At 48.3% G+C, this 25568-nt stretch overlaps 2 protein-coding genes across 3 annotated transcripts; one reads left to right on the top strand and one right to left on the bottom strand.

Moving 5' to 3' along the window:
- Positions 1-2530: 2530 nt before the first annotated feature.
- NDUFAF3 (NADH:ubiquinone oxidoreductase complex assembly factor 3) lies at positions 2531-8398 on the top strand. Its single transcript, XM_044301210.1, has 6 exons — positions 2531-2564; positions 3898-4011; positions 5643-5835; positions 6380-6446; positions 7490-7590; positions 8260-8398. Exons 1-6 carry the CDS (start codon positions 2548-2550, stop codon positions 8296-8298), a joined length of 531 nt encoding a protein of 176 aa, XP_044157145.1. The 5' UTR covers positions 2531-2547; the 3' UTR covers positions 8299-8398.
- A 104-nt stretch (positions 8399-8502) lies between these two features.
- On the bottom strand, positions 8503-25430 carry IMPDH2 (inosine monophosphate dehydrogenase 2). 2 transcript variants are annotated; one of them, XM_044301208.1, is made up of 15 exons: positions 25262-25430; positions 24181-24229; positions 21016-21117; positions 20827-20901; positions 20546-20752; positions 20367-20454; positions 19959-20158; positions 18866-18956; positions 17986-18081; positions 16686-16757; positions 14720-14863; positions 13848-13992; positions 13614-13757; positions 13079-13162; positions 8503-8717 (listed from the first exon to the last, which is right to left on the bottom strand). In XM_044301208.1, the coding sequence occupies exons 1-15, from the start codon at positions 25357-25359 to the stop codon at positions 8696-8698; spliced, it is 1617 nt and encodes a 538-aa protein (XP_044157143.1). In that variant the 5' UTR covers positions 25360-25430; the 3' UTR covers positions 8503-8695. The 2 variants fall into 2 exon arrangements, with proteins under 2 accessions (XP_044157143.1, XP_044157144.1); XM_044301209.1 differs by lacking the exon at positions 16686-16757 and having other exon boundaries at positions 25262-25428.
- Positions 25431-25568: the final 138 nt, after the last annotated feature.

Here is a 25568-nt window from a genome sequence, read left to right as displayed (position 1 = left end):
ACTGGGAAACCAATTTGCGGCCACCCGAAGCGGAAATGTAATGATACCAGGTTTGAGTAACAAGTATGGAAGCGACCATGCATGGAGAGTTCTTGACACCACACCTGTCCACTTGCCTCCATTCCCACAACTCCCATCAACTTCATCATCCAAGTTCTGAAGAGGTCATATTAACCCTTCCATACCTAAAATGTATGATTTCTAAGTAAAGATGTCTGTACTTGACTATAAGGTCACCTTTAGCTAGAGTTATGTGCATGGGCCCTGCATGGGAGCATCAGAGAGTGGCCCCTGACAATGGAGCTGCATACATGAACGTTCTTCATCAAGATTCCAGTAATATGTCCTCTGTGGGATCAGTACGATGTCAGCATCTTGGATTTTCCAGACTATTGAGGCTTCTGATAATCCAGTAGACCAGGATTCTCTTAGTCGGAACCTTACTGGGGTTTTGTCATCCCAGACTTTGATGGCATATCACTAGAATATGCCATCAGAGTCTGATAGTTGCCAGTCCCACCTGTAAGACCTGCACCTATCTCCAGAACCGGGTCCAAAAAGTGAAAAAGAGTGCACCGTGCATGTGCGTTGTGCTTTCCATTTATTTGTATGGGAGTTCTGAAAATAGCTGAACATGTACGCTCTACTATTTTTGGAAGTCCCTTAGAGATGATTGGAGAGCGCACCACACAAGCGCGGCCACGGCTCCTTTCACTTTTATGGGACTGCCGGAGTTATCTATTTTTCTCAGTCTCATAGAAACGAATGGAGGGCGGCCGAACATGTGTGACTGCTCTCCGCACACTTTGGGGGTCCCTATCTGGAGTATGGGTATGGGTCCCAGAGGTGGGACATGCACCTGTCTGACATTGGTGACATATCCTAGAGATATGCCACCAATGCCTAAGAGGAGACAATCCCTTTAAAGGAGTTGCCCAAGACTGAAATATTAGGATAGGTCATCAGTAGTATCTGATCGGTGGGGGTTCAACTCCTGGCACCCCCTCAATCAGTTGTTAGATGGACCACAGCGCTTCCTGTGATGTCATGTCCTTCGGTCCCATGGCCTTTCCACAACTCAGTCCCATTCAAGTGAATAGTGATGAGCTGCAATTCCAATCTCAGCCACTATGCAATGTGCGGCGCTGTGCTTGGAAAAATTAGAAGGCTCGTCTGTGTGCCACTGCACTGCCCCTTCAAACAGCCGGTTGGCCGGGGTGCTGGGAGTTGGAATCCCATCGATTTGATATTAATGACCTATCCTGAGGATGATCGGTCATCAGTATTTGATTTCCAGAAAATGTTTTTAAAGGGGTTTTCCAAGATTTTTTAACTGATGACCTGTCCTCTGGATATGGCAGCAGAATCTGTTCAGTTGGGGTCCAAAACCCAGGACCTTCGCCGATCATCTGTTTGAGATGACACAGGATAGGTCATCAGTTAAAAAATCTCGGAAAAATCCCTTTTAATGAAATGATAAAATTCTGCCTGCTGCTAGCTTCCAGTAGAAGGAGCTCATGGAATACATATACCATTAGGGCTCATGCACACGACCGTGGTTTGGGTCCGAAGGCGATCCGCATTTTTCGCAGGTTGGATGCGGACACATTTACTTAGGTGGAGCCGGAAAAGATGAGGACAGCACTCCGTGCGCTGTTCGCAACAGCACGTCCGCTCCGTGCTGTCCACATTATGGACAAGGATAAGTCTGTTCTATTAGGGGCCTGACGTTCCGTTCCGCAAAATGCGGAATGCACACAACCGGTATCCATGTTTTCCGGATATGCAATTTGCATGTCATGTGCATGAGCCCTAATACAGTCAAACAGAGAGAGGTGTAACTAAGGCCTCATGCACACGACCGTGCCGTGTTTTGCTGCATGGTCTATTTTTTTTGCGGGGCCACAGAATGGAGCACAGATCTTTTCCGGCCCCATTGAAGTGAATCGGTCTGCACCCAATCCGCTGAAAATGCGGCTCGGATAAGGACTCAAACAACATTTGTGTGCATGAGGCCTAACAAACATAAAAATATCTAAAATAAAAAAAAAAAAAAAAACTCCATTAATATAAACATATGCCAACCACAAAGCAAATGCCCAAAAAAATGTAACTTTTTTTTTTTTGCATGCCTTCAAAAATAATTGAGCAAATTTACTAACATGCCTAGATTGAATTGTAAAATGTGCACAAATTGGTGCAAATTTTAGACCTATTAACTGTGGTTTGCAGACTTTTGCAACAATGTAAGCCAACCAATAGTGTAATAGATAAAAGTGTCTAAAGCACATGCACCAAGTTTAGCGTCCAGGGACTGTATACATTTACGCCGTCTATTTTACACAGGATTATTAGTAAATCCACCCCACGAGCTCATGTAATAAACTTGCACAGGGCCTGTTCCACTCCCAGCCACAGGAGGGCAGCAGCGCGCTACACCGGCAGATTCTGCAGGGAACGTCTGCGCAGCATGTTTTCTATGGTAAGTGTCATGCCTGGGCGTCCATGCTGTGTGTACAAGGGCATGCACTGTGGAGTGGTGCGGTTATGAGCCTGCTACTTGTGTAGGTAAGAGTACAACCCCCATCATTTCCACACGTCCTTTATTCCCCTTTGCTATGAGGTGAATAGATTTTGCGGTATGACGCTTGAAGCTCTTTGCACTGTATACTCCATTAGATTGTCAGCTCTGTGGGTTATGTGCATGCTGCAGCTCTGCCGGGTTGTCATTCATCCTTTGCTCCAGTTAGGAAACTATTGAGAGTTTGGTTTAATTTACTAGAAGCTGGTGACAGGGCTGAGGTTCTGGGTGCCTCATACCTCAGGGATGGGACATCTGCTGCTCATGTGTTGTATTACATATGGTCATACATGTACTATGTGTAACTTACATACAGTGTTATATAAGTTGGGGGGAGGAGGCTCCAGGCTCTCCCATTATTTGCTCATGGGATTAGGGTTCCCCCGGCAGTGAAGCCCCCCATGATCAGTGGTTGTAAGTGGGACCTACAACATGTGACAGGGTGATAGAACCCTTAAATGAACAATGACTCGAGCCACAATCTCTGTCTGTTTAAAGGGGTCTCTGGGATTGGAAAACAAGGGTGCTTTTTTTTTCTTTCCCAGAAACAGCGCCACACCTGCCCACGGACTGTGTCTGGTATTGCAGTTTAGGCCCACGCTCTTTTATTGGAATCAGCTGCAATACCAGACACAGTCAGTGGAGAGGAGTGGTGCTGTTTCTGGGGGGTTGGGTGGGAAAAATTATATAATTTTCTTATCATGGATAACTGCAAGCTGACACATAGCGATGGGGAGGCCACGTCAATCTTTCCCCTGCAGATGAATCGTCTGTCCGTGTATTATGTGGAGGCACCAGGTCCGTCGGAGTGGGGGACGCTTTTACAGTGCGGCTTTCTGTTCCGGCGGGGGGGGGGGGTGAGGGTGAGGGTGAGGGTGAGGGTGAGGGTGGAGGGTGGAGGGTGGAGGGTGGAGGGTGGAGAGTGGAGTCCTCCTTTATGATGTCCATATCCACAGTAGCTCCATTCAAGATCTTGAAGCGATGCTCTAGCCTAGGTGCTCAAAAATGTTGTGTGCGCCTACTGGGGATGAGCCCCCTCGTTTTATTTTCCTCAGATCTTGGCCGCTTTTCAGCTCCATTAGGGCAGAGCTGTGATCTGGGGACTACTGCTTAGCTCCAGTGCCTATAGAGAGTCTGTGGTAGTCTAGGACACCCCCCCTTTCTCATCATTGGTTCAGGTTGCAGCAGAACCAATGATGACACTGTGGGTGTGTCTGGGACTACCCGAGACCAGGCGGAGCTATAAAGAGCTGCCTGTGACAGTGAGGAAACCAGTGGTCACCAAGGGTAATGGTATTTTATGTGGTTATTTCCAGGGTTGTGTTCCGTTTACCCACCATGGCACCTTTAGCATCGTTAGGTCTTCCTTTGATTCGACTGTCCGCTCCACGCTTGGTGAAGTATGGGTCGGCCATGGCGGCACACGCATGGTAAGTCATCAGGCTGCTTCTATCAGACAGATATAGGGTCTTGTAGCTCACCGCAGCCAATCGCAGGTTTAGCTTATATTTTTCCAGTAACGTGAAATGAAAGCTGAACCCTGATTGGTTGCCATGGGCCGAAATGACTCTTTCCATGAAATATGGCCTCCCCCAGTGTGAACTGGTAAGGGCTCTTTCACACTTGCGTTGTTCTTTTCTTCCGGCATAGAGTTCTAGAGTTCCGTCGTCGGGGCTCTATGCCGGAAGAATCCTGATCAGTTTTATCCTAATGCATTCTGAATGGAGAGAAATCCGTTCAGGATGCATCAGGATGTCTTCAGTTCCGGACCGGAACGTTTTTTGGCCGGAGAAAATACCGCAGCATGCTGCGCTTTTTGCTCCGGCCAAAAATCCTGAACACTTGCCGCAAGGCCGTATCCGGAATTAATGCCCATTGAAAGGCATTGATCCGGATCTGGCCTTAAGCTAAATGTCGTTACGGCGCATTACCGGATCCGACGTTTAGCTTTTTCTGAATGGTTACCATGGCTGTCGGGACGCTAAAGTCCTGGCAGCCATGGTAAAGTGTAGCGGGGAGCAGCATACTTACCGTCCGCGCGGCTCCTGGGGCGCTTCAGAGTGACCTCAGGGCGCCCCACGCGCATGGATGGCGTGATCACATGGCACGTCATCCATGCGCATGGGGCGCTCTGACGTCATTCTGGAGCGCCCCGGGAGCCGCACGGACTGTAAGTATACCGCTCCCCCGCTCCTACTATGGCAACCAGGACTTTAATAGCGTCCTGGCTGCCATAGTAACACTGAACGCATTTTGAAGACGGATCCGTCTTCAAATGCTTTCAGTTCACTCGCGTTTTTCTGGATCCGGCGTGTAATTCCGGCAAGTGGAGTACACGCCGGATCCGGACAACGCAAGTGTGAAAGAGGCCTTAGGGTGCACTTCAAAGGGATTGCCCCGAGTGTTTTATACTGTTGGCCTATTCTCAGGATAGGTCATCAGATTGGCGGGGTGTTGGACTGCCACCAATCAGCTGTTTGAAGAGGGCCACGGTGCTGCGGTCTCTTCCTAGGTCAGTGATGTCACGTTAGGGTACTTTCACACTTGCGGCAGAGGATTCCCCGGCAGGCAGTTCTGCTGGATCCAGCAATACGGATGCATTTTTTTAGACTGATCCAGATGCGGATCCGTCTCACAAATGCATTGCAATACCGGATCCGTCTTTCTGGTTGTCATCCGGAAAAACGGATCCGGTATTTATTTATTTATTTTCTCATTTTTAAAGGTCTGTGCATGTGCAGACTGCAAAACCGGATCCGTTTTGTCGGAACACTTGGGGCCGGATCCGGTTCCGAGGACGAAACTCAATACCGGAAAACATTAATGCAAGTGTGAAAGTACCCTTAGTCTGTCGTGACCTAGGCGCAGCTCAGTCCTGTTTAAATGAATGGTCCTGGACTGTAATGCCAAGCAATGTTTGGCGCTACGCTTGGTGAAATGCGGGGGGCATTGACCTCTTCAAACAGCTGATCGGCGGGGGATCTGATATTGATGACCTAAGAGGAAAGGTCATTAATATCAGAATGTCGGCTAAACCCTTTACATGTTAATTTGTTCGTAGGCAACAGAGCAGATCGCACCGTCTACAGCCGACCGGTGACGAGCTGTATGAGAAAACCACGGTGACGCGTATGGAGAGAGACTCTGCAGACATAATGTTTATTGAGAGCTACAGCTCCCTGGGGTTCATCATCAATGGGGACCAAATAGTGGGGCCCTGCGCTGTGCTACCCCGGAGCATCCTGCAGTGGAACGTGAGTGTGGAGCCACAGAGCGTAGTTTTATTAAAGTGTATCTCCAACTTTAAGCCATTGTTTTTTTTTTTTAGGTCTAACATTATGTGCTGGTTAATTTTTGAATGTATTGGGGTAGGAGCGCCGTGTTCCCCCTTCTCCGTTGGTGCACTGTCTACCTGTAGCCACCACTAGAGGGAGCTCCTTGAAGGTGGATTTAAAATAAATAAATTAAAATAAATCCGTATGCAGCAAGCTCCGGAGCTCCCCCTAGTGGTGGCTAGGTGATATAAATGGGTTATACAAGATCAACCCTTACCACCTATTCCCAGGGGCTGTGCTCCCCTGTTTCTGTCATAGGCTTTGAATGCTCGCTTCATTCAAATGAGGGACACGGTGCCATCAATTTTCTGTTTTGTTGAAAAAAAGGCGTATATTTTAACAATTGGAGGTGGCAGCTTCAGAAGTAAATAGATCCTGCTTTAAGTTGTTGCCACGATAAGAAAATGCACGTTATGTCCGATCCATGTTGTAACTGATGGTCCTCGATCTGTTCTGTATCTAGGTGGCCTCCCATAGGAACATCTCATTGGAGAGTTTATCCTTGTTTCATCTACTGGTTCCCAAAATAGGTAACAACTTTTTTTTTATTTGTACCCAAAACAGTGCCCCTCTTGTCTATAGGTAGTGCCTGGCGTTACAGCTTAGCCCCTTTTAAGTACATGCCATTTACTCTATTTTCTTAAAGGGCATCTGTCAGCAGTTTTGTACCTATGACACTGGCTGACCTGTTACATGTGCGCTTGGCAGCTGAAGGCATCTGTGTTGGTCCCCATGTATCATATGTGTCCCGCATTGCTGAGAAATGTTTTTTATTACAGCTAGAGGCTCTGCTCTCTCTGCACCAAAACGAGGGGACCTGTTTGAATGGACTGATGGACACTCCATTCAAAGTCTGTGGGACTGCTGAATATAGCAGAGCTCTGTACTTGGCATTGCCATAGACTGTGAATGGAGCAGTGCTAGACATGCTCGACCACTACCCCATTTAAGTGGTGGACATAGGACCCCTGTTCTTGTTATCTTTGGGGTTTCCAGCGGTTAGGACTCTACCAGTCTGAACTCCCCTTTAATTCCTTAGGAATCCTCACCTCCCCCCCCGGCAAAAGCCACAATTCTTCCCTGTGTATAAATATGACCTAAAATTCCTTTTAACTGGCCTCCTATAGTCCAGAATTTCCAGCACTTGTTCCTGGCCATAAAGTGACAGATAATATGGAAGACAACCCCCGAGGGCCTGTCACCTCTCCTAATGTCTGTTTTAATAACTACTTGCAACCCCCTCACACAATAATAATAATTCTAGAGCATCTTATATAAATCTGGGTTGTGCTGTTCTTCTATTATTCCTACTAGAAGTGTATGACGATGCCCAGCTGGGTGTTACCAGTTGGGGGTAGCCCTGGACAGTCTGACATTATTCACTTAGTGCAGCTACTGTGAGACTGTGCAGGGACGCACCCGCGTCTGGTAACACCCAGTTTGGCATTTGTTCATAAACTTCTAGTAGGATTAATAGAATGGTACAACCTAGATTTATATATAAAATCTGTTGAGTTTTTTCCCCCTGTGTGTGTATATACTATATATAATCTTATTTCTTATATTTTCGCAGAAATCCTGGTGCTGGGCACAGGGGACCGGGTAGAGAGATTAGATCCCGCCATTGCTAAGTTTATGAGACAGAAAGGAGTGGCCATAGAGATTCAAGACACGGTGAGTGATTAGCATGTACCCCCCCCCCCCCCGGCAACCTAATTGCACTTATAGCAGCAAAGATGTGTCCTTGCAGAACCAAAGGGAAAATAACACCGTCCAGTTTTTAAGCCATACTGTATTGTACAGATCATTCACACTGGGCAGGCACTGATGCAATTGATAAGTAGCTGCCAGAGCTATATGGTGCCACTACCCCTCCTGAGAGCAGACACTGGCCCACAGTGACACATTCTATGTTTCTATAGTTTTAAATTAGAGGGGCAAAGGTTTAAAAGTAATATCAGGAAGTATTACTTTACTGAGAGAGTAGTGGATGCATGGAATAGCCTCCCTGCAGAAGTGGTAGCTGCAAATACAGTGGAGGAGTTTAAGCATGCATGGGATAGGCATAAGGCTATCCTTCATATAAGATAGAGCCAGGGACTATTCATAGTATTCAGTATATTGGGCAGACTAGATGGGCCAAATGGTTCTTATCTACCGACACATTCTATGTTTCTCCATCCATAGGTTCCCATTCATACAGTGTGGCTCATCCCTCTAATATCCTCTGTAATTTTAGCATGGGGGGGGGCTCCATATGAACATGTCTGTATTGTGCCGTGCAGTGCCCTCTTCTGATCTACCTTATACAAATTACATGCCCTTTTTTTTTATCCTCTGCAGCCCAATGCTTGTGCCACCTATAACTTCCTGACCAGGTGAGCGACGAGTCACCGCAGCCGCCTTAATCCCAGTATCTGACTAGATGCCAGCAGCTTATGTACTGAACTCTGTCTGTATGTCCTGAGGACGCCCCCTGCTGGTCAAGCATCTACTACAGAAGACCGACCCTTCTTTAGAATTTTTTTTTTTTAACCCAAGCGCTCTGTTCAATTAATTGTACTTATGGTTCAGGAGCCGGTCGCAGAAGATTTTACATTTTTATTGCAAAACTCCAGACGCAGTAGTGAGGACAATGAACAGTATTTCCCAGAATCCCTTGCTATGAACACAGGGTCGAAAAGGCAGCTGTGATGATCTCCACAGCAGAGGACATGCGATTCGGGCAGAGGCTACATTCTGTGCTGTGGACGGTGGCAGACGATGAGGCTCGGCAACTTTAGAAGAGTCTCTTTTCATATCTGGAAGAAAGCGGAGAGTTACAATGATTCGTACGGATGACTGGTTCACTAGAGAGGGTTAAATTGCTGCCCTAGTGCAGGGGGTGAAGCATTGCACATGGATTCTCTTTAGTGTTCCTTTAACATTTAAAGAGATGTCAGGAAGAAGTTATTCCCTACAAATAACGGGCAGAGGTCTGGCCTCTAATGCTTACAAGAACGGGGGTCCCATGCCCCCATTTGACTAGAAGGGCAGCTGAGCATGAGCTCCACTGCACCATTTATAGTCAATAGCACAGGGCTCAGATACCTCCAGTGGTCCCCTAGAGATCAGTGGGGCTCTAGTGCCACACTCGACCCCTGTGTAATTCAACAAGGGGACATGGGACCCCCATTGTGATCAGTGGGGACTGACTGCTGGGACTCCAACAAAAGTTATCCCCTTTAAAGGTATACTACATAGTGCCATATGGCATCAAGGTCTGAGTCTGGTGTCACCTTGGCATTACTTTGCTTCCTGTATTAGTGATGTTTTTGTAGGAATTCCTGGAAGTGGCATTTTGCATTAAAAATAACCCTCACATGCAGCACTGAGAGTTATATGGCTGCCCTAGACACACTGATGGGTTCTGACCCTGCCCAGCAGTGACGCACATCACATCTGCAAACCACTTTACCCGTCATGAATTATATTGTTAAAGAGAAAAAATAAATTTGTACAAAGCCGGACTGACTAGAAAAGCTGCCCTTACTTTACCTGCAACATCGAGCTGAACGTATGGGCTGCTCACACCAGGTTTGGGTTGGAAATGTATTCAGTGATGTTCCTATGAGGCCAATATATACAAAAATGCCCCTTGTGTGTTTCTTTTACCAGTTTTATGTTTACTGATACTGTATCTCTAGGTATTGTGTAATAATATATATATATATTTACAGACACTAGGGCTGCACGATATATCAAAAAAATAATCTAATCGCCAAATGCGATATGGCCGACCTGAAAATGCCGCGATTATGTATGAAGGGGCCCCGCGCACATAACTGGCTTTTTGTGTAAAGTATTTTACTACTGTGTGAAACAAGCTCTCTCTGACTCCTATTGATAAAATAGCCAGCCTCTGTACTCATTACGATGAATGCACTGCAACGAACGGCAGTGAGCAGGCCGGCCGGCGCGTGACTGACGTCACTTAGTAACGCTCCTGCTTCCTGAAGTGCGAGGAGCGTTACTAAGTGATGTCAGTCACGCGCCGGCCGGCCTGCCTGCTCACTGCAGTGCATTCATAGTACTGTGACAGTGAGTACAGATACAGAGGCTGGCCATTTTCCCAATAGGAGAGAGCTTGTTTCACACAGTAGTAAAATACTTCACACACACACAGCCAGTTATGTTTATTGCAGTTTAGGACACATAGGGCAATGAGGGGGACCAGCATAAGATGCTATATGTGTGTCTTATGCTGGCCCCCTTAAAGGCCCTATGTGTCATAGCACACATCCCCTATAACAGTGCCATCCACAAGTCCCCCATAAGTGTCCTCCACAGATCCCCCCACATAACAGCGTCCGCCACAGATCTCCCCCCCCCCCCACATAACAGCGTCCGCCACAGATCCCCCCCCACATAACAGCGTCCGCCACAGATCCCCCCCCACATAACAGCGTCCGCCACAGATCCCCCCCCACATAACAGCGTCCGCCACAGATCCCCCCCACATAACAGCGTCCGCCACAGATCCCCCCCCACATAACAGCGTCCGCCACAGATCCCCCCCCCCCCACATAACAGCGTCCGCCACAGATCCCCCCCCCCACATAACAGCGTCCGCCACAGATCCCCCCCCCCCCACATAACAGCGTCCGCCACAGATCCCCCCCCCCCACATAACAGCGTCCGCCACAGATCCCCCCCCCCCACATAACAGCGTCCGCCACAGATCTCCCCCCCCCCACCCCCACCCCACATAACAGCGTCCGCCACAGATCCCCCCCCCCCCCCACATAACAGCGTCCGCCACAGATCCCCCCCCACATAACAGCGTCCGCCACAGATCCCCCCCCACATAACAGCGTCCGCCACAGATCCCCCCCCACATAACAGCGTCCGCCACAGATCCCCCCCACATAACAGCGTCCGCCACAGATCCCCCCCACATAACAGCGTCCGCCACAGATCCCCCCCACATAACAGCGTCCGCCACAGATCCCCCCCACATAACAGCGTCCGCCACAGATCCCCCCCCACATAACAGCGTCCGCCACAGATCCCCCCCACATAACAGCGTCCGCCACAGATCCCCCCCACATAACAGCGTCCGCCACAGATCCCCCCCACATAACAGCGTCCGCCACAGATCCCCCCCCACATAACAGCGTCCGCCACAGATCCCCCCCACATAACAGCGTCCGCCACAGATCCCCCCCACATAACAGCGTCCGCCACAGATCCCCCCCACATAACAGCGTCCGCCACAGATCCCCCCCCACATAACAGCGTCCGCCACAGATCCCCCCCACATAACAGCGTCCGCCACAGATCCCCCCCACATAACAGCGTCCGCCACAGATCCCCCCCCACATAACAGCGTCCGCCACAGATCCCCCCCCACATAACAGCGTCCGCCACAGATCCCCCCCCACATAACAGCGTCCGCCACAGATCCCCCCCCACATAACAGCGTCCGCCACAGATCCCCCCCCACATAACAGCGTCCGCCACAGATCCCCCCCCCCACATAACAGCGTCCGCCACAGATCCCCCCCCCCCACATAACAGCGTCCGCCACAGATCCCCCCCCCCACATAACAGCGTCCGCCACAGATCCCCCCCCACATAACAGCGTCCGCCACAGATCCCCCCCCACATAACAGCGTCCGCCACAGATCCCCCCCCACATAACAGCGTCCGCCACAGATCCCCCCCCCACATAACAGCGTCCGCCACAGATCCCCCCCCCACATAACAGCGTCCGCCACAGATCCCCCCCCACATAACAGCGTCCGCCACAGATCCCCCCCCCACATAACAGCGTCCGCCACAGATCCCCCCCCCCCCACATAACAGCGTCCGCCACAGATCCCCCCCACATAACAGCGTCCGCCACAGATCCCCCCCCACATAACAGCGTCCGCCACAGATCCCCCCCCCCCCACATAACAGCGTCCGCCACAGATCCCCCCCCCCACATAACAGCGTCCGCCACAGATCCCCCCCACATAACAGCGTCCGCCACAGATCCCCCCCCCCCCCCACATAACAGCGTCCGCCACAGATCCCCCCCCCCCACATAACAGCGTCCGCCACAGATCCCCCCCCCCACATAACAGCGTCCGCCACAGATCCCCCCCCCCCCATAACAGCGTCCGCCACAGATCTCCCCCCCCCCCCCACATAACAGCGTCCGCCACAGATCCCCCCACATAACTATGTCATACCCAGCCGCGTCAGCGGCTCATATGGGAAAATCCAAGCAACTAGACCTCTAGCACAATTCCCTTAAAATATTGCATCGCATATCGTTATCGCAATTTTTAGGGCCCTAATCGCAATCGCACAAAATTCCCATATCGTGCAGCCCTAACAGACACTTATGTCCCTGGATGGTTCCAAATGAAGAGTGCCTGTCTATAATGAGAGGGTCATACAGGCAGAGCACCTTATTCAGAACAGACAAGGTGGTGAGCCGCTAAAATATAATTATATTCAAGATGTCCTATTATTGTCTGCATCACAGACAAGGATAGCACTGTTCCGCAAAATACAGAATGCACACAGACGTCATCCGTCTGTGAGCATGAGCCCTAAGGCTGTGCGGTCCTGTGAAACTAGCAGTGTCCGTAACGGGAAATCACGCTCCCACACGATGTGCGTTCCCTGCAGTGGACACGCTTCTCTAAAGTTAGCCTTACTCAGATAAGTCCTCATATCACAAGTACTGCCCTCTCGTTTCAGTACAGTTTCTTTACCGACTGTATGGCACTCATGACCAGAGCTGTCCAACAGCCTCCTGTAAATAACACTGCACATGCTCTATGTTCCATGTTATTCTAAGGAAGCAGCTAATGACTAATGTGCTCCTCCATCAGCGGCCATGTCCCGGAGGGGAGCGATGTACACTCGCTGAAAAGACTGCGCTAAAATATATGAAGATGTCACTTATATTGCTGTGCACATCACAAAATAGGTCGTCAGGCCCCTTTATTATGATGTGACCGAGCCTGTAAATTCTTAAATCAGATGTCCCTGAAATCTGCACCCAGTCTAATTTTTTTTAAATCTGATGCGAGTTTTACAGTGGACAATGTCATTTTAAAGGTCCACAGGACTAGTGTAAGCAGTCTGCAGTCATGTCAATAGCTGTAAAGCACACAAGACTTACGAGTGAAGACCATGGACGCCTCCCTCCACCTGAGCAGACCTGGTTCTCTTCTCAAACTTGAGCTCACCGGAATACATCATCGCCCTGGAGAAAAGCAGAAGCTGACAATTTACATGATGTATCAGTGCCCCCCCAGCCTCCTAGTGGTAATGAGCAGCCTGCACCCCATTTTTACCCCAATATTCTCAAATGGGTGGCTCAGTGGTTAGCACATGTGCCTTGCAGCGCTGGGGTCCTAGGTTCGAATCTGACCAAGGGCAACATCTGCATGGAGTTTGTATGTTCTACCTGTGTTTGCGTGGGTTTCCTTTCCTCCCACACTCCAAGGACATATTGATAGGGACCTTAGATTGTGAGCCTCATTGGGGACAATTGGTTGCTAATGTCTGTAAAGCGCTGCAGAATATAGTAGCGCTATATATAAGTGCATACAATAAAGGCCCCCCTACAGGAGCCAATTAGTGGTTGCGGTTGTGTCCAGATATCCGGTTCTCTGCAAGACCAACCTCCCAGTGAAGTAACACTGACTACTTACCTGACTTGCATTAAACTTTTTGCGCCTATGTCCTGGCAGGAATGCTGGATGCCAGCAATCAAATATGGGATAAACTTGTGAATGGATCCTTTGTCCTGTACAGCACCGGACACACCCTGGGCCACTTTAATCTTATCCGCCTCACTGAAATAAGAAACATTGATGTGATATATATAGCCCATAGGATACAGAGCACCACATGCCAGGGGTGGAGATTCTGGAACCAAAATGCACCTGAAATATCTCTTTTGGCTGCTCACGTTCTTGTCCATGGCGTCCAGTGAGCCCATACCGCGGTACTTCTTCAGCCGTATGCCATCCGAGAAGAAATATTCACCTGGAGCTTCTGTGGTCGCTGCCAACAAGGAGCCCATCATCACTGCAAACCAAAAAGTAGAAGCTGGGTTGTAGTCCTGGAAACAAATTATCTACTCCCATCATGCCTCATGATACAGCCCTGGTTTCCATTACAGCTCCATGATAGGAAGAGCTTAAAGGGGTTGTCCAGGGCTTTACTACTGGTGGCCTATCATCAGGATAGGCCATCTATATCAGAATGGCAGCACCCCGACACCCCTGCACTACACAGCTCTGTCTATTCTGGAGTGGAAGGAGCGAGTTACTGCAGCGCGGCTCCCATTCACTGCATAGTACCGGTGCGGAATTCCAGCGCTACTCTGAATCGGCTAATTGTCAGGGATGCGGGTTGTCGAGGGTGCCGCCAATCAGATATTCATGGACAACGCCTTTAAGCTTGTGCTCATCATTGCCCCCTGTAGATCTTTGCTCTTACTCTTCCAAAAATGCGGAGGGGAGAGATTTAGTGACAATCGCAGAGCACAAATCCGGCTTTCAAGCTGTTGGCAGGTCAATGGCTGAAGAATATCAGATTGGTCTAATGGCATGATGGGAGCAGAGCTTCCAACAAACATGGCTGATTAGGGACCCGTCCATGCAAATGGTACTCAATACAGGACTACTGACCTCATTATTTATGGAGGGAACTTACAGGAGTTAATGGCATCAGCACAAAGATCTCCGTGCGCAACCTTGCAAAAGTTTTCACCCCCTTTCACATGCACATTATCCATGAAGAGGTGATTTACCTGTGGAGGCACCGAGGGCCAGCGCCTTTGCAATGTGTCCAACTGTCTGAATCCCACCGTCGGCAATGACCGGCACCCCAAACCTTCTTGCGTATTCGGAAACTTTGTACACAGCCGTGGCCTGAGGCCTCCCACACGCCAAGACTGCAGGAACAACACATGAATGTATTAGCAGCAGAATAGTAGAGATCCCTCATACTAATGACCATCTGCTACTGGCTGTGGTGTGCGATCTATACATTGTCAATCAAGACCCGGTCAGCCGATTACAATGGTAAAATAGCATCAATGGGGATTGGACGGCCATTAGCTGTCAATATGGGAAAGGATTCTTTACAGTTACAGCAGTGAAGCTGGAATGTCCTACCACAAAAAGACAGCATGACCAATTAAAAGGACCGGACCTGTATCTCCTGGCTATGAGAACATTGGTTGACTGATCCAAGGATGATGGCCTAAAAGGGTATGGAGTCTTGTGCTAAACCACCCTGGGAATGCTGGAATTGATGATTTTTGGACACAAGACTCTTTACGTTTCAGGCCACAACATGGCGACCTCGAATGTAGTGACATGAACACATGCAGGATTAGTAATCCAGGTGCAGAGACATTGACAAATGACAAGAAACAATAAAAATCTATGAAGGATTGATGACAATTTTCTGGAATTCTCGTGCTCCTGTAAATGCAAACCGGCATAACACAAGGCAGTGGTCCATGTCCCAAAACAAAGGTGTCAGTGACAGGCAGGCAAAGATTTATATAAAATACCATGAGGTCGGACTGGCAACCCTGGAACCACATGCGCCTGCTATGTCAACACAGAGGCTACCCCCCCCCCCCCTTCCTTATTAAGAGAGCAGCCCGTCACATCTCACTGACAACAGCTGTTGGGGGAGATTAAGTGTCACAACTAAGTCCCAAGTACTTGTGCCAGGGAGTTAGGGGGGTGCAAGCATTTCCCCAAAAAGCAGGGTTCAGAGGTGGAGGAGAAACAAAACAAGGATTCCTCCTGTAAAAATGTCATTACTTATCCTGTACTGATCCTGAGTTACATCCTGTATTACACTCCAGAGCTGCACTCACTATTCTGCTGGTGCAGTCACTGTGTACATACATTACATTACTTATCCTGTACTGATCCTGAGTTACATCCTGTATTATACTCCAGAGCTGCACTCACTATTCTGCTGGTGCAGTCACTGTGTACATACATTACATTACTTATCCTGTACTGATCCTGAATTACATCCTGTATTATACTCCAGAGCTGCACTCACTATTCTGCTGGTGCAGTCACTGTGTACATACATTACATTACTTATCCTGTACTGATCCTGAGTTACATCCTGTATTACACTCCAGAGCTGCACTCACCGTGTACATACATTACTTATATTCTTTTTACACTTCATTAATTGCATTCACTAATCTGAAGGCCTGAAAGTCCCAGACACCCCCCTACTTGTTGTGTCTGCGCATATTTTTCTCTGGCCAATTCCATTTTGGGAAGTGATGGCCTGACATCAAGCACTGTACACTCATTTCCAACTTAGATGTTCGGGATGAGTCCTCGTTACAAACTTGCTCATTATTCCCACTGACTGATTGCAGAATTGTAAATGCAGCTCTGCAGTATAATAAATGTCAAATTGCCATAGTGCTGACAAAAGAGAAGGAGAAATGTAGCTTGGAAGTGGTCGCCCCAATTAGAGCTGAAAGGTTTGGAGTCTTTGAGAGAGGAAGCTATTAAGACAAAAACTACTGGGAGGAAGAATCTCAAATATTGGGTAGTAGCATTATCTAGAATATACCGTAGGAACCCTGCTTTCTCTATAAACACCTCCCACCCTCAAGACATTCAACCAGTCCCCCAAAGCCGCAAAACCCCAAGTGCATGTAGAACTACCAATCAGTCAAGCAGGGCGCTACCTCGGGGCTCAGGCCAGACAAACCTGTGACTTACTATAGGAGCCTGTCACACTAGAGGGGCATTTGGGGCTGTGAGACTTTAGGTCTGGAGGGATCGTTGGAGCAGCTAAACAGAGAAGATAAATAAAATGAAATCATTCAGCAGCAGAGACCCTGTAGTGGGGGCAGCAGCAGCGAGCACAGCAACACATGACAAGAGAATTCGACCCCCCCCCCCCCCATGGCCCGTTAAACAATCTGGTGCATCACTTTCAGACACAGCAATAGTCCCCACAAAGACCCCCAGGGACACAGTCACTCAAGAACTGGAAAAAGGTTCAGAGACTTTCATGCAATACCCCTAAAAAGTTATATTAGTGTGTGGCTTTTATATCAATTTATTCTGTATTATGTGTACCACTGTAAGAATGGTATACGAAGGCTGAAAGCTGAGAAGGGTGGTGACATCACATCAGCCCTTCCCTAATAGCCCCACCTTCTCACTGTGACATCACCAGCCTCTCAGATAATGCCTCCTATCACTGTGATGGCTAGCCCTTCTAAGAGAAAACTACCTCCTCACTGTGACATCACTAGTTCTCCCAAAATAATTCCCATCCCTCATAAATATCCTTTTCTCTCCCCCAACGAAAGCTGCCTCCTCGCTGTGACATTCCTAGCCTTCCCAACATAAACCTTCCCCTTTAATGACATCAGTAGTCCTCCCAAAATAATCCCTCCCCTTCAATGACATCACTAGCCCTCCCAAAATAAACCCACCTAATTCCTCCCATTCGGTATTACACGGCCCACCCCCTCTGTGACATACCTATCCCTCCCCCAAATAAAGCTGCCCCCTCGCTGTGACACTCTCTAGCCCTCCCTAGAGAATGCTTCCACCTCAGTGACATCACTAGTCCTCCCAAGAAAATACCACCCCCTGAATGACATCACTAATCTTCCCAATAAAATGCTCAGATAAACCACCTCCTCACTCCGCATCTATTCTCTACACTATTCCCTTTTTGCATCTTATCGGAGGCAGTGCGATAGGCCCGGCCATACATATTTTGGAGGAGGTGGTCTCCACTAGCCTGCTCTGTAGCCTCTTTGGTCACTAGATGCCAGTACACATGAAAAAAGGCAGTATTTTATCATTTTGCCATGTAAATAAATTGCGACAAATGCCATTTTTTCCCATGGATGCAGCTTCCATCTAGCCACATAAGGGGGATCTGCTCTGCAATCACACCATCATCCAAAGTAAGTGTCTAAAACCTCCGCCCCTCCAGCAAATAGAACGTGCACCAACACCAGCGACCAGAGGCAGACATCTCAGGGACTGGCTCTTTTACCTTCTTGCGTTATGCAGATGGATCCACTTCCCATTCCCACCCTCAGTGCATCAGCTCCAGCGTCAATCAAGTTCTTTGCTTGTGCGGCGGTGACCACTGGAAATACAAGAGAACACGTTACAAATCCATCACAATAGCACCGGACAGTTATTCCACACTCTGCCACCAGGGGGCAGGACAGAGTTGTATGGCACAAAGCTCTGTTTTCTTCCTCTTAGGCCTCATGCACACGACCGTTCAGTTTTTTTGCAGTCCGCAAATCACGGAAGCTGCCCGTGTGCCTTCGGCAATTTGTGGAACGGAATCGGGGGCCCATTGTAGGAATGCCCATTATCATCTGCAAAACGGACAAGAATAGGACATGTTCTATTTTTTTTTTGTGGGGCCACGGAACGGAGCAACGGATGCAGACAGCACACGGAGTGCTGTCCGCATCTTTTGTGGCCCCATTGAAGTGAATGGGTCCGCACCTGAGCCGCAAACACTGCGGCTCGGATGCGGACCAGAACAACGGTCGTGTAAGGCCTCATGCACATGTAGGTATTTGGGTTGCGAGTTATAAAGATATTTCTGAGATAACGCTATGGGGGTCGCCACTTGTCACTGACTGTCAAACCGGCTCAGAGTCACATTCCACGTGCAGCAGTGTCATTGGCTATTTATACAAGATGCCAACACTTCAAATACGCCGGGAAGTCCAGCGTTCGGGGGGGGGGGGGGGACGACGACTCTGCTGCACGATAGAACAAGGGAAGCTGCACCCTCTTGTTACCTCTCCTAGGGTATCTTAGATCATTTTAAAGGGACAGCTACCCTTTAAAATGATCCGTCGGATCTCACTCCATACATCTGTACGAGTACAGGCACCAAGAACATTTACCGTTTCCTGCGATCACCTGGAGATCTTCATACTTCTCTTTGATGTACTTGATCATATTTATCTGATATATGGAGTTTCCTTGAGAAGAATCCTAAAATTCAAAAGAAAACAACAATGAAAAGGAAAAACAATAACAAAAAAAAACAAACACACAGCATGATACATTGTAAACTTGGAAACTGTCAACAAGCAGGCTGGCTTCTGCCAACAGACATTGACGCTTGTGTGAACACCTTTATATGGACACCCCAACGTTCCAATTCAGGGGTCAGCAATCTAGACTGGCACTCCAGCTGAAGTGAGACTACAACTTCCAGCTGCCTGGAGTTAAAGGGGTTATCCCATCTTAGACAATGGGGGCATATCACTCGGATATGCCCCCATAGTCTGATAGGTGCGGGTCCCACCTCTGGGACCCGCACCTACAGGGAGAACAGAGCGGAGAAAGTTGAGAAGGGCGCACCGCGCATGCGCAGTCACCCTCCATTCATATCTATGGAGCCGCCAAAAATACCCGGCTCGGCTATTTCCGTCAGCCCCATATAAATAAATGGGAGCAGTGGCCGCACATGCACTCCCATTCACTTCAATGGGAGAGGCGGGGAGCTGCGCCTGTGGTGGACGGACCCCGGGGTCCTCCAGTCACAACTCTCCCCGGCTCAGTTCTCCTTGTAGGTGCGGGTCCCAGAGGTGGGACCCGCACCTATCAGACAATGGAGGCATATCCTAGGGATATGCCCCCATTGTCTAAGATGGGATAACCCCTTAAATGAGCGATTCTGAGTGATTAAGATAACACTGTGCTCTACTAAGCAAGAAACAGAGCTGTCAACTAGCAGGTTGTTGACAGTTTCTAGATGTCAAAATGTGATTTTTATTTTCTAAAATTGATAGCAAAGTGGTTGTCAGGGCAAATGTGAGGTTCTGAGTGATTAAGACAACGCTATCTCCTGCTAAACAAGTCACAAGAAATAGATCTGTCAACAGCAGACGACTATAATGAGAAAACCAATAAGGTCTCCAAAAAAGAAAAAGAAAAAAATTGGCACAGGGTGGAAAAAAAACAAAACAAGCAACACAATTCAAGACGCACCAAGACCACTGCGTCCACTCCGGCCTGCACAAGAAGATCCAGACGATATTTATCATCCTCATGGGTTCCTATGGCGGCGCCGCAGAGCAGCTGTTTCTTGGAATCCTTAGAAGCCAGTGGGTAGTCCCTGTTCTTCTTCAGGTCTGTCCGAGCAATAATGGCCACAAGCTCATCATTCTGGTTAACGATCGGCAATTTGCCTGAAACCAATGAAAAAATAAAATAAAAATAATCACATTAAATCTGCAGAAGGGGACCAACAGTCTTCCAAAAACTGCACCACACCTGCTGCACAGGACGCGACTGGTATTGCAGTTCAGCCCCATAAAAATGAATGGGACCGAGCTGCAGTATCACACACAACCTGTGGACTGATATGTGGCGCTGTTACTTCTTTAACCCATGTACCTTTTTTACTTCTCTGGAGGATTTCGTTTGCTTCTTTCAGTGTGACGCCGGCCGTAGCGACGACCAGATCTTCCCTTCTGGTCATGATCTGATCATAAAAAGGGAATATATGAGAACTACAATATCAGAAAGTAAACAGAAAAAGGGCCGCCGTTATGGAGCATAGCCCCAGCACTCACCTCGCTCAGGGGCACGTCGTGCTCCTCCGGTTTAAGGAAGTCAATATCCCTGGAGGATATGATTCCCACTAGTTTACTCCCCATCTTCCCATTGTCTGTGATAGGGATCCCACAAAAGCCATGCCGGGCCTTCGCCTCAAACACGTCTCGTACCCGATGCGTGGGGCTCAGCACCACAGGATCGGTAATGAATCCTTGCTCGTATTTCTAAGGAGAGTGGATGCAAGACGTCAGCTGCCGGAATTATTTCTTATGTAAAGAAGGAGCAGGAGGAGACTCACTTTCACTTTTCGGACTTCATTAGCTTGGAACTCAGGGGTGCAGTTGTGATGTATGACTCCAATGCCACCAGTCAGCTAAACAAGAAAAAAAAAAGGGGGGGGGGGGGGGGAGGAAAATAAATATATAAACTTAAATTTAAAAAAATTATATATACAAAAAGACAAAAAAAAAAAAAAGTTTTTCCTTACCGCCATAGCGATGGCCATGTTTGCTTCTGTTACTGTATCCATTGGGGACGACACTAGCGGGGTTTTAATGGTTAATTTCTTGGTCAGGGCAGAGGTGAGGTCCTGCAAGAAAAAAAGTATTAATTAACGGGCGATCTTGCAAAACAAGTGTAACTGGTCAAACCTAACGGGATACAGGACGCAGAAGTGGCACAGCGGTGTCCGATATTCTAAATGGGAAAGCCTGCACAAACTGAACGTCCGAAAGGCGAACGCCTATCGTTAAAGGGGTCGTCTCATGAAAAATATTCTACATTTTACAAACCAGCACCTGGCTCTGAATACTTTTGTAATTGCATGTAATTAAAAATGTATTATAGCTACTCAGTTATTCAATAAAATGTATCTGTATAGCGCCACTTATTCTGTTCTTTCCCTTATTTCTCTGTCCACCTCGCTAAGGTGGTCGCACACACTCAGTCCCATCCTTCAACTGCCTCCAGGCCCCCCCTCCCAGCTGTGACAGGGATATAATTGTAGCAGAAAGAATGTCCCCTCAACTTTAATAAGGAGACACCTACAGCAAAAAGGGAACATGCACCCTGCGCTGTGAAAGGGATAGGCCTCTTTAAAACAGGCGTCACATTTTGGTTCAGGATGCGTCCCGGGTGCATTGCGGCAAACCCGCGCGAGTAGGTACGCAATTGCGTTCCATTGTTCAGTTTTTATCGCGTGTGCAATGCGTTTTGCACGTGTGTGATTAAAAAACTGAATGTGCGGGTTCAAAGTTGTGTAGATGTAATTATTATAACATGGTTATAAGGGAAAATAATAGCATTCTGAATACACAATGCATAGTACAATAGCGCTGGAGGGGTTCGAAAAAAATAAAAAATAAATTGACTCGCCTTAATCCACTTGTTCGCACAACCCGGCTTCTCTTCTTTCTTCAGGACCTGGGTAAAGGACCTTTGATGACATCACTGCACTCATCACATGATCCATCACCATGTGATGAGCACAGTGACGTCACCACAGGTCCTTTTCCTCAAAGAAGAAGAAAGAAGAGATGCTGCGCGAACAAGTGGATGAGGAGATTATATATATATATATATATATATATATATATATATATATATATATATATATATATATATATATATATATATATATATATATATATATATATATATATATCCTCCAGCCCTATTTTACTAAGCATTCTGTATTCAGAATGCTATTATTTTCCCTTATAACATGTTATAAGGGAAAATAATAATGATCGGGTTCCCATCCTGATCGTCTCCTAGCAACCGTGCATGAAAATCGCACCGCATCCGCACTTGCTTGTGGATGCTTGCAATTTTCACGCAGCCCCATTCACTTCTATGGGGCCTGCGTTACATGAAAAACGCACAAAATAGAGCATGCTGCGATTTTCACGCAACGCAGCGTGAAAATCACCGCTCATTTGCACAGCCCCGTAGAAATGAATGGGTCCGGATTCAGTGCGGGTGCAATGCGTTCACCTCACGCATTGCACCTGCGGGGAATTCTCGCCCCCGTGTGAAAGAGGCCATAGAGTTACTACAGAAAGAACGCCCCCATAGAAATGCCACATCCATGAGCGGCCGGCCTGAAATAAATCTAGCAGAGCAATTGGAGCAGATTCGGACCCATAAAAAAAATAAAAAAATATGATATATATATATAACTTCATAGATGTCAGAGTTCCACTTTTCTGATACATAGTTCCAAATCTCCTGCACAGACTGAGATCAATGCTAACGTTGTCTGCCAGCAGCCACCACTAGGGGGAGCTCACAGTCTATGGTTGGTTTTATACAACTCACACTGAACTCTAAGGCCCCTTTCACACGAGCGAGTATTCCGCGCGGGTGCGATGCGTGAGTTGAACGCATTGCACCCGCACTGAATCCTGACCCATTCATTTCTATGGGGCTGTTCACATGAGCGGTGATTTTCACGCATCACTTATGCGTTGCGTGAAAATCGCAGCATGCTCCTCTTTGTGCGTTGCGGTGCGATAATCCACGCAACGCAGGCCCCATAGAAGTGAATAGGGTTGCGTGAAAATCGCAAGCATCCGCAAGCAAGTGCGGATGCGGTGCGATTTTCACGCATGGGTTCTAGGTGACAGTCTATTCACTGTATTATTTTCCCTTATAACATGGTTATAAGGGAAAATAATAGCATTCTGACTACAGAATACATTAGTATAATAGTGCTGGAAGGGTTAAAAAAATAAAAAAGTTAAACTCACCTTATCCTCTTGTTCGCGTAGTTCGTTCCCGGTCTGTTCTTTGCTAGCTGTGGGCTTGGGCTAAAGGACCTTTGATGACGTCAGATCACATGCTCCATCACCATGGTGATGGACCATGTGATTGGAGCATGTGATCTGACGTCACCACAGGTCATTCAGCCCAAGCCCACAGCTAGCAAAGAACAGACCGGGAACGAACTACGAGAACAAGGGGATAAGGTGACTTAACTTTTTAATTTTTTCTACCCTTCCAGCACTATTATACTAATGTATTCTGTAGTCAGAATGCTATTATTTTCCCTTATAACCATGTTATAAGGGAAAATAATACAATCTTCAGAAAATCAATCCCAAGCCCGAACTTCTGTGAAGAAGTTCGGGTTTGGGTACCAAACATGCGTGATTTTTCTCACGCGAGTGCAAAACACATGACAATGTTTTGCACTCGTGCGGGAAAATTGCGCATTTTCCCGCAAAGCACCCGGCTCTTATCCGGGCAAAAAACATGACGCCCGTGTGAAAGAGGCCTATAAGGGCGGCCGTACACATTTAGTAGCTGTCGGCCCAACGTGTACTTGATGGGGGCAAAAAGGATCAGGTGAACACAATGCACTATGGCGTATGGAGGGCTTAAGGGTATGTTCACACAACCTAAGTTTTCCAGATATCAGTGCACCGCTATGCCGAAATCCGCCTGCACGCATGGTCATATCTGCGCACTATTGTTTCCAATGGGAATCCACGCTTCCAAATCTCTTGCACAGGCTGACTTCAATGATGACATTTTCTTTGCCTGCAGTCACCACTAGGGGGAGCTCACACGGCCGCGAATTTTAAACCTTCCTGGTAGCCACGTGTGGACGCGGTCTTTTCAACGCTTGAGTGTTACGGCCGTTACTCACCACCTGATCTGCTGTGAAGTCTATGTACCCGGGAAGAATAAGAAAGTCGCTGGCGAGAAAGAGAAAATATCAAGCATTAGTCATTGACCAAATACCTAGAACATGGCCTAGTCCGCATGTAAAAATTTAAAGCGGTTTAAAGGCTGCTTTTCCAAAAACAGCGCCACATCTGTCCACAGGTTGTCTGAGGTATTGCAAACTCAGCTACATTCATGTCAATAGAGCCAACGTGCAATACCAGACACAGCTCGTGGACAGGTGTGGCGCTGTTTGTGGAATCCGGTAGCCATGTTTTTCCAAACTCATACAACCAATTTTCATGCAGTATGCAAGGAAAGCTGGGCGACAACTGACAACCCCTGTGAGAGATGTAATGGCAGCCATGTTGGCTCTCTCCGTCATGTATTACTATGTAACCCTGGATAAGGAGGTCTCAGTGACATTAGTACTGGCCTTGTTGCCCATAGCAACCACGCACGTGGGGGGTGTAAAGCACTGTACAATATCCAGGGGTCTCCGCCGTGAGAACTACGACAAATGGACAAAATCTGTGTAGTACCACAAGTGCCAGAGCGCTCGGGTGGTGTGGATGCTGCAGAGCTAAGCTGTGGTGGGTCTTCTGGAAGTTTCTTAGAAGCTTCTCTCATAGGGACGTCTGCTGGGTGTTGTAGTACCACGACATCTACTAGGACCGTTTGACATTCGCAGATGATGGCATAGGACACACAGCGCCCGGCAGAGCGTGGCACACCTTACAGCCCCCCCCACCAGGACTGGCATGCTGGGCCTTCCAGAACATTCCAGCACCTTGAAGATACCTGACTGGTCATGCTGGGTCTTCTAGTACTACATGCTGGGCCTTATAGTACTTCCAGGAAGACTGAGGGCACTATAGTATTGTCAGGGAGGATGACAGAGCACGCTGGGGGTGATAGCACCTCCAGGTGGTCTGTGCGGGCATGCTGGGTGTGGTAGTACCCCCAGGTGGTCTCATACTGGGCACTGTATCACCAGCAGTGTCCGGTCCTCCCCCCGGCACCTCAGTGACATTGAGGGGGTCACCCCAGGACTCCATACTCACTTGTATGTCAGCCCATCCCCTGCCCCGAAGAGCTGCTGGGCGGTGAGGCCGTCGTCCGGGATGTAGGAGGTGCCCCCGCTGATCAGGTAGTCCGCCATGCTGCGCCGCACGAGGCCCCGCTCCTCACACAAGAGACTCGCAGCAGCCGGCGCCGCCACTTTATAAAGAGCCCCCGAGCGCCACCCACCGGTGACTTCATCTCCCTGCGCCAGCATCCGGGGCCGGACGGGGAGCAGTCGGTGTCTGCTGGTGGTTTTCCTGTTTTGTTAGGGAATTTCGAGAACTTTTCAGTTTCGTGGGGACCGGG

The sequence above is a fragment of the Bufo gargarizans genome, chromosome 7 (assembly GCF_014858855.1).
Source record: "Bufo gargarizans isolate SCDJY-AF-19 chromosome 7, ASM1485885v1, whole genome shotgun sequence".
Lineage (NCBI taxonomy): Eukaryota > Metazoa > Chordata > Amphibia > Anura > Bufonidae > Bufo > Bufo gargarizans.
Note: the sequence above shows the minus strand (reverse complement) of the source record. Positions and strands in the feature narration are given on the sequence as shown.

Coding starts and splice junctions, on each gene's coding strand:
- NDUFAF3 (XM_044301210.1), top strand. Junction 4,012..5,642: donor GCCATGGCGGCACACGCATG/GTAAGTCATCAG, acceptor ATTTGTTCGTAG/GCAACAGAGCAGATCGCACC. Junction 5,836..6,379: donor GGAGCATCCTGCAGTGGAAC/GTGAGTGTGGAG, acceptor TTCTGTATCTAG/GTGGCCTCCCATAGGAACAT.
- IMPDH2 (XM_044301208.1), bottom strand. CDS start 25,359: ATGGCGGACTACCTGATCAGCGGGGGCACCTCCTACATCCCGGACGAC. Junction 21,118..24,180: donor ACTTCACAGCAGATCAGGTG/GTGAGTAACGGC, acceptor TTTTTCTTGCAG/GACCTCACCTCTGCCCTGAC. Junction 13,993..14,719: donor GGCCCTCGGTGCCTCCACAG/GTAAATCACCTC, acceptor TTTGGTTTGCAG/TGATGATGGGCTCCTTGTTG.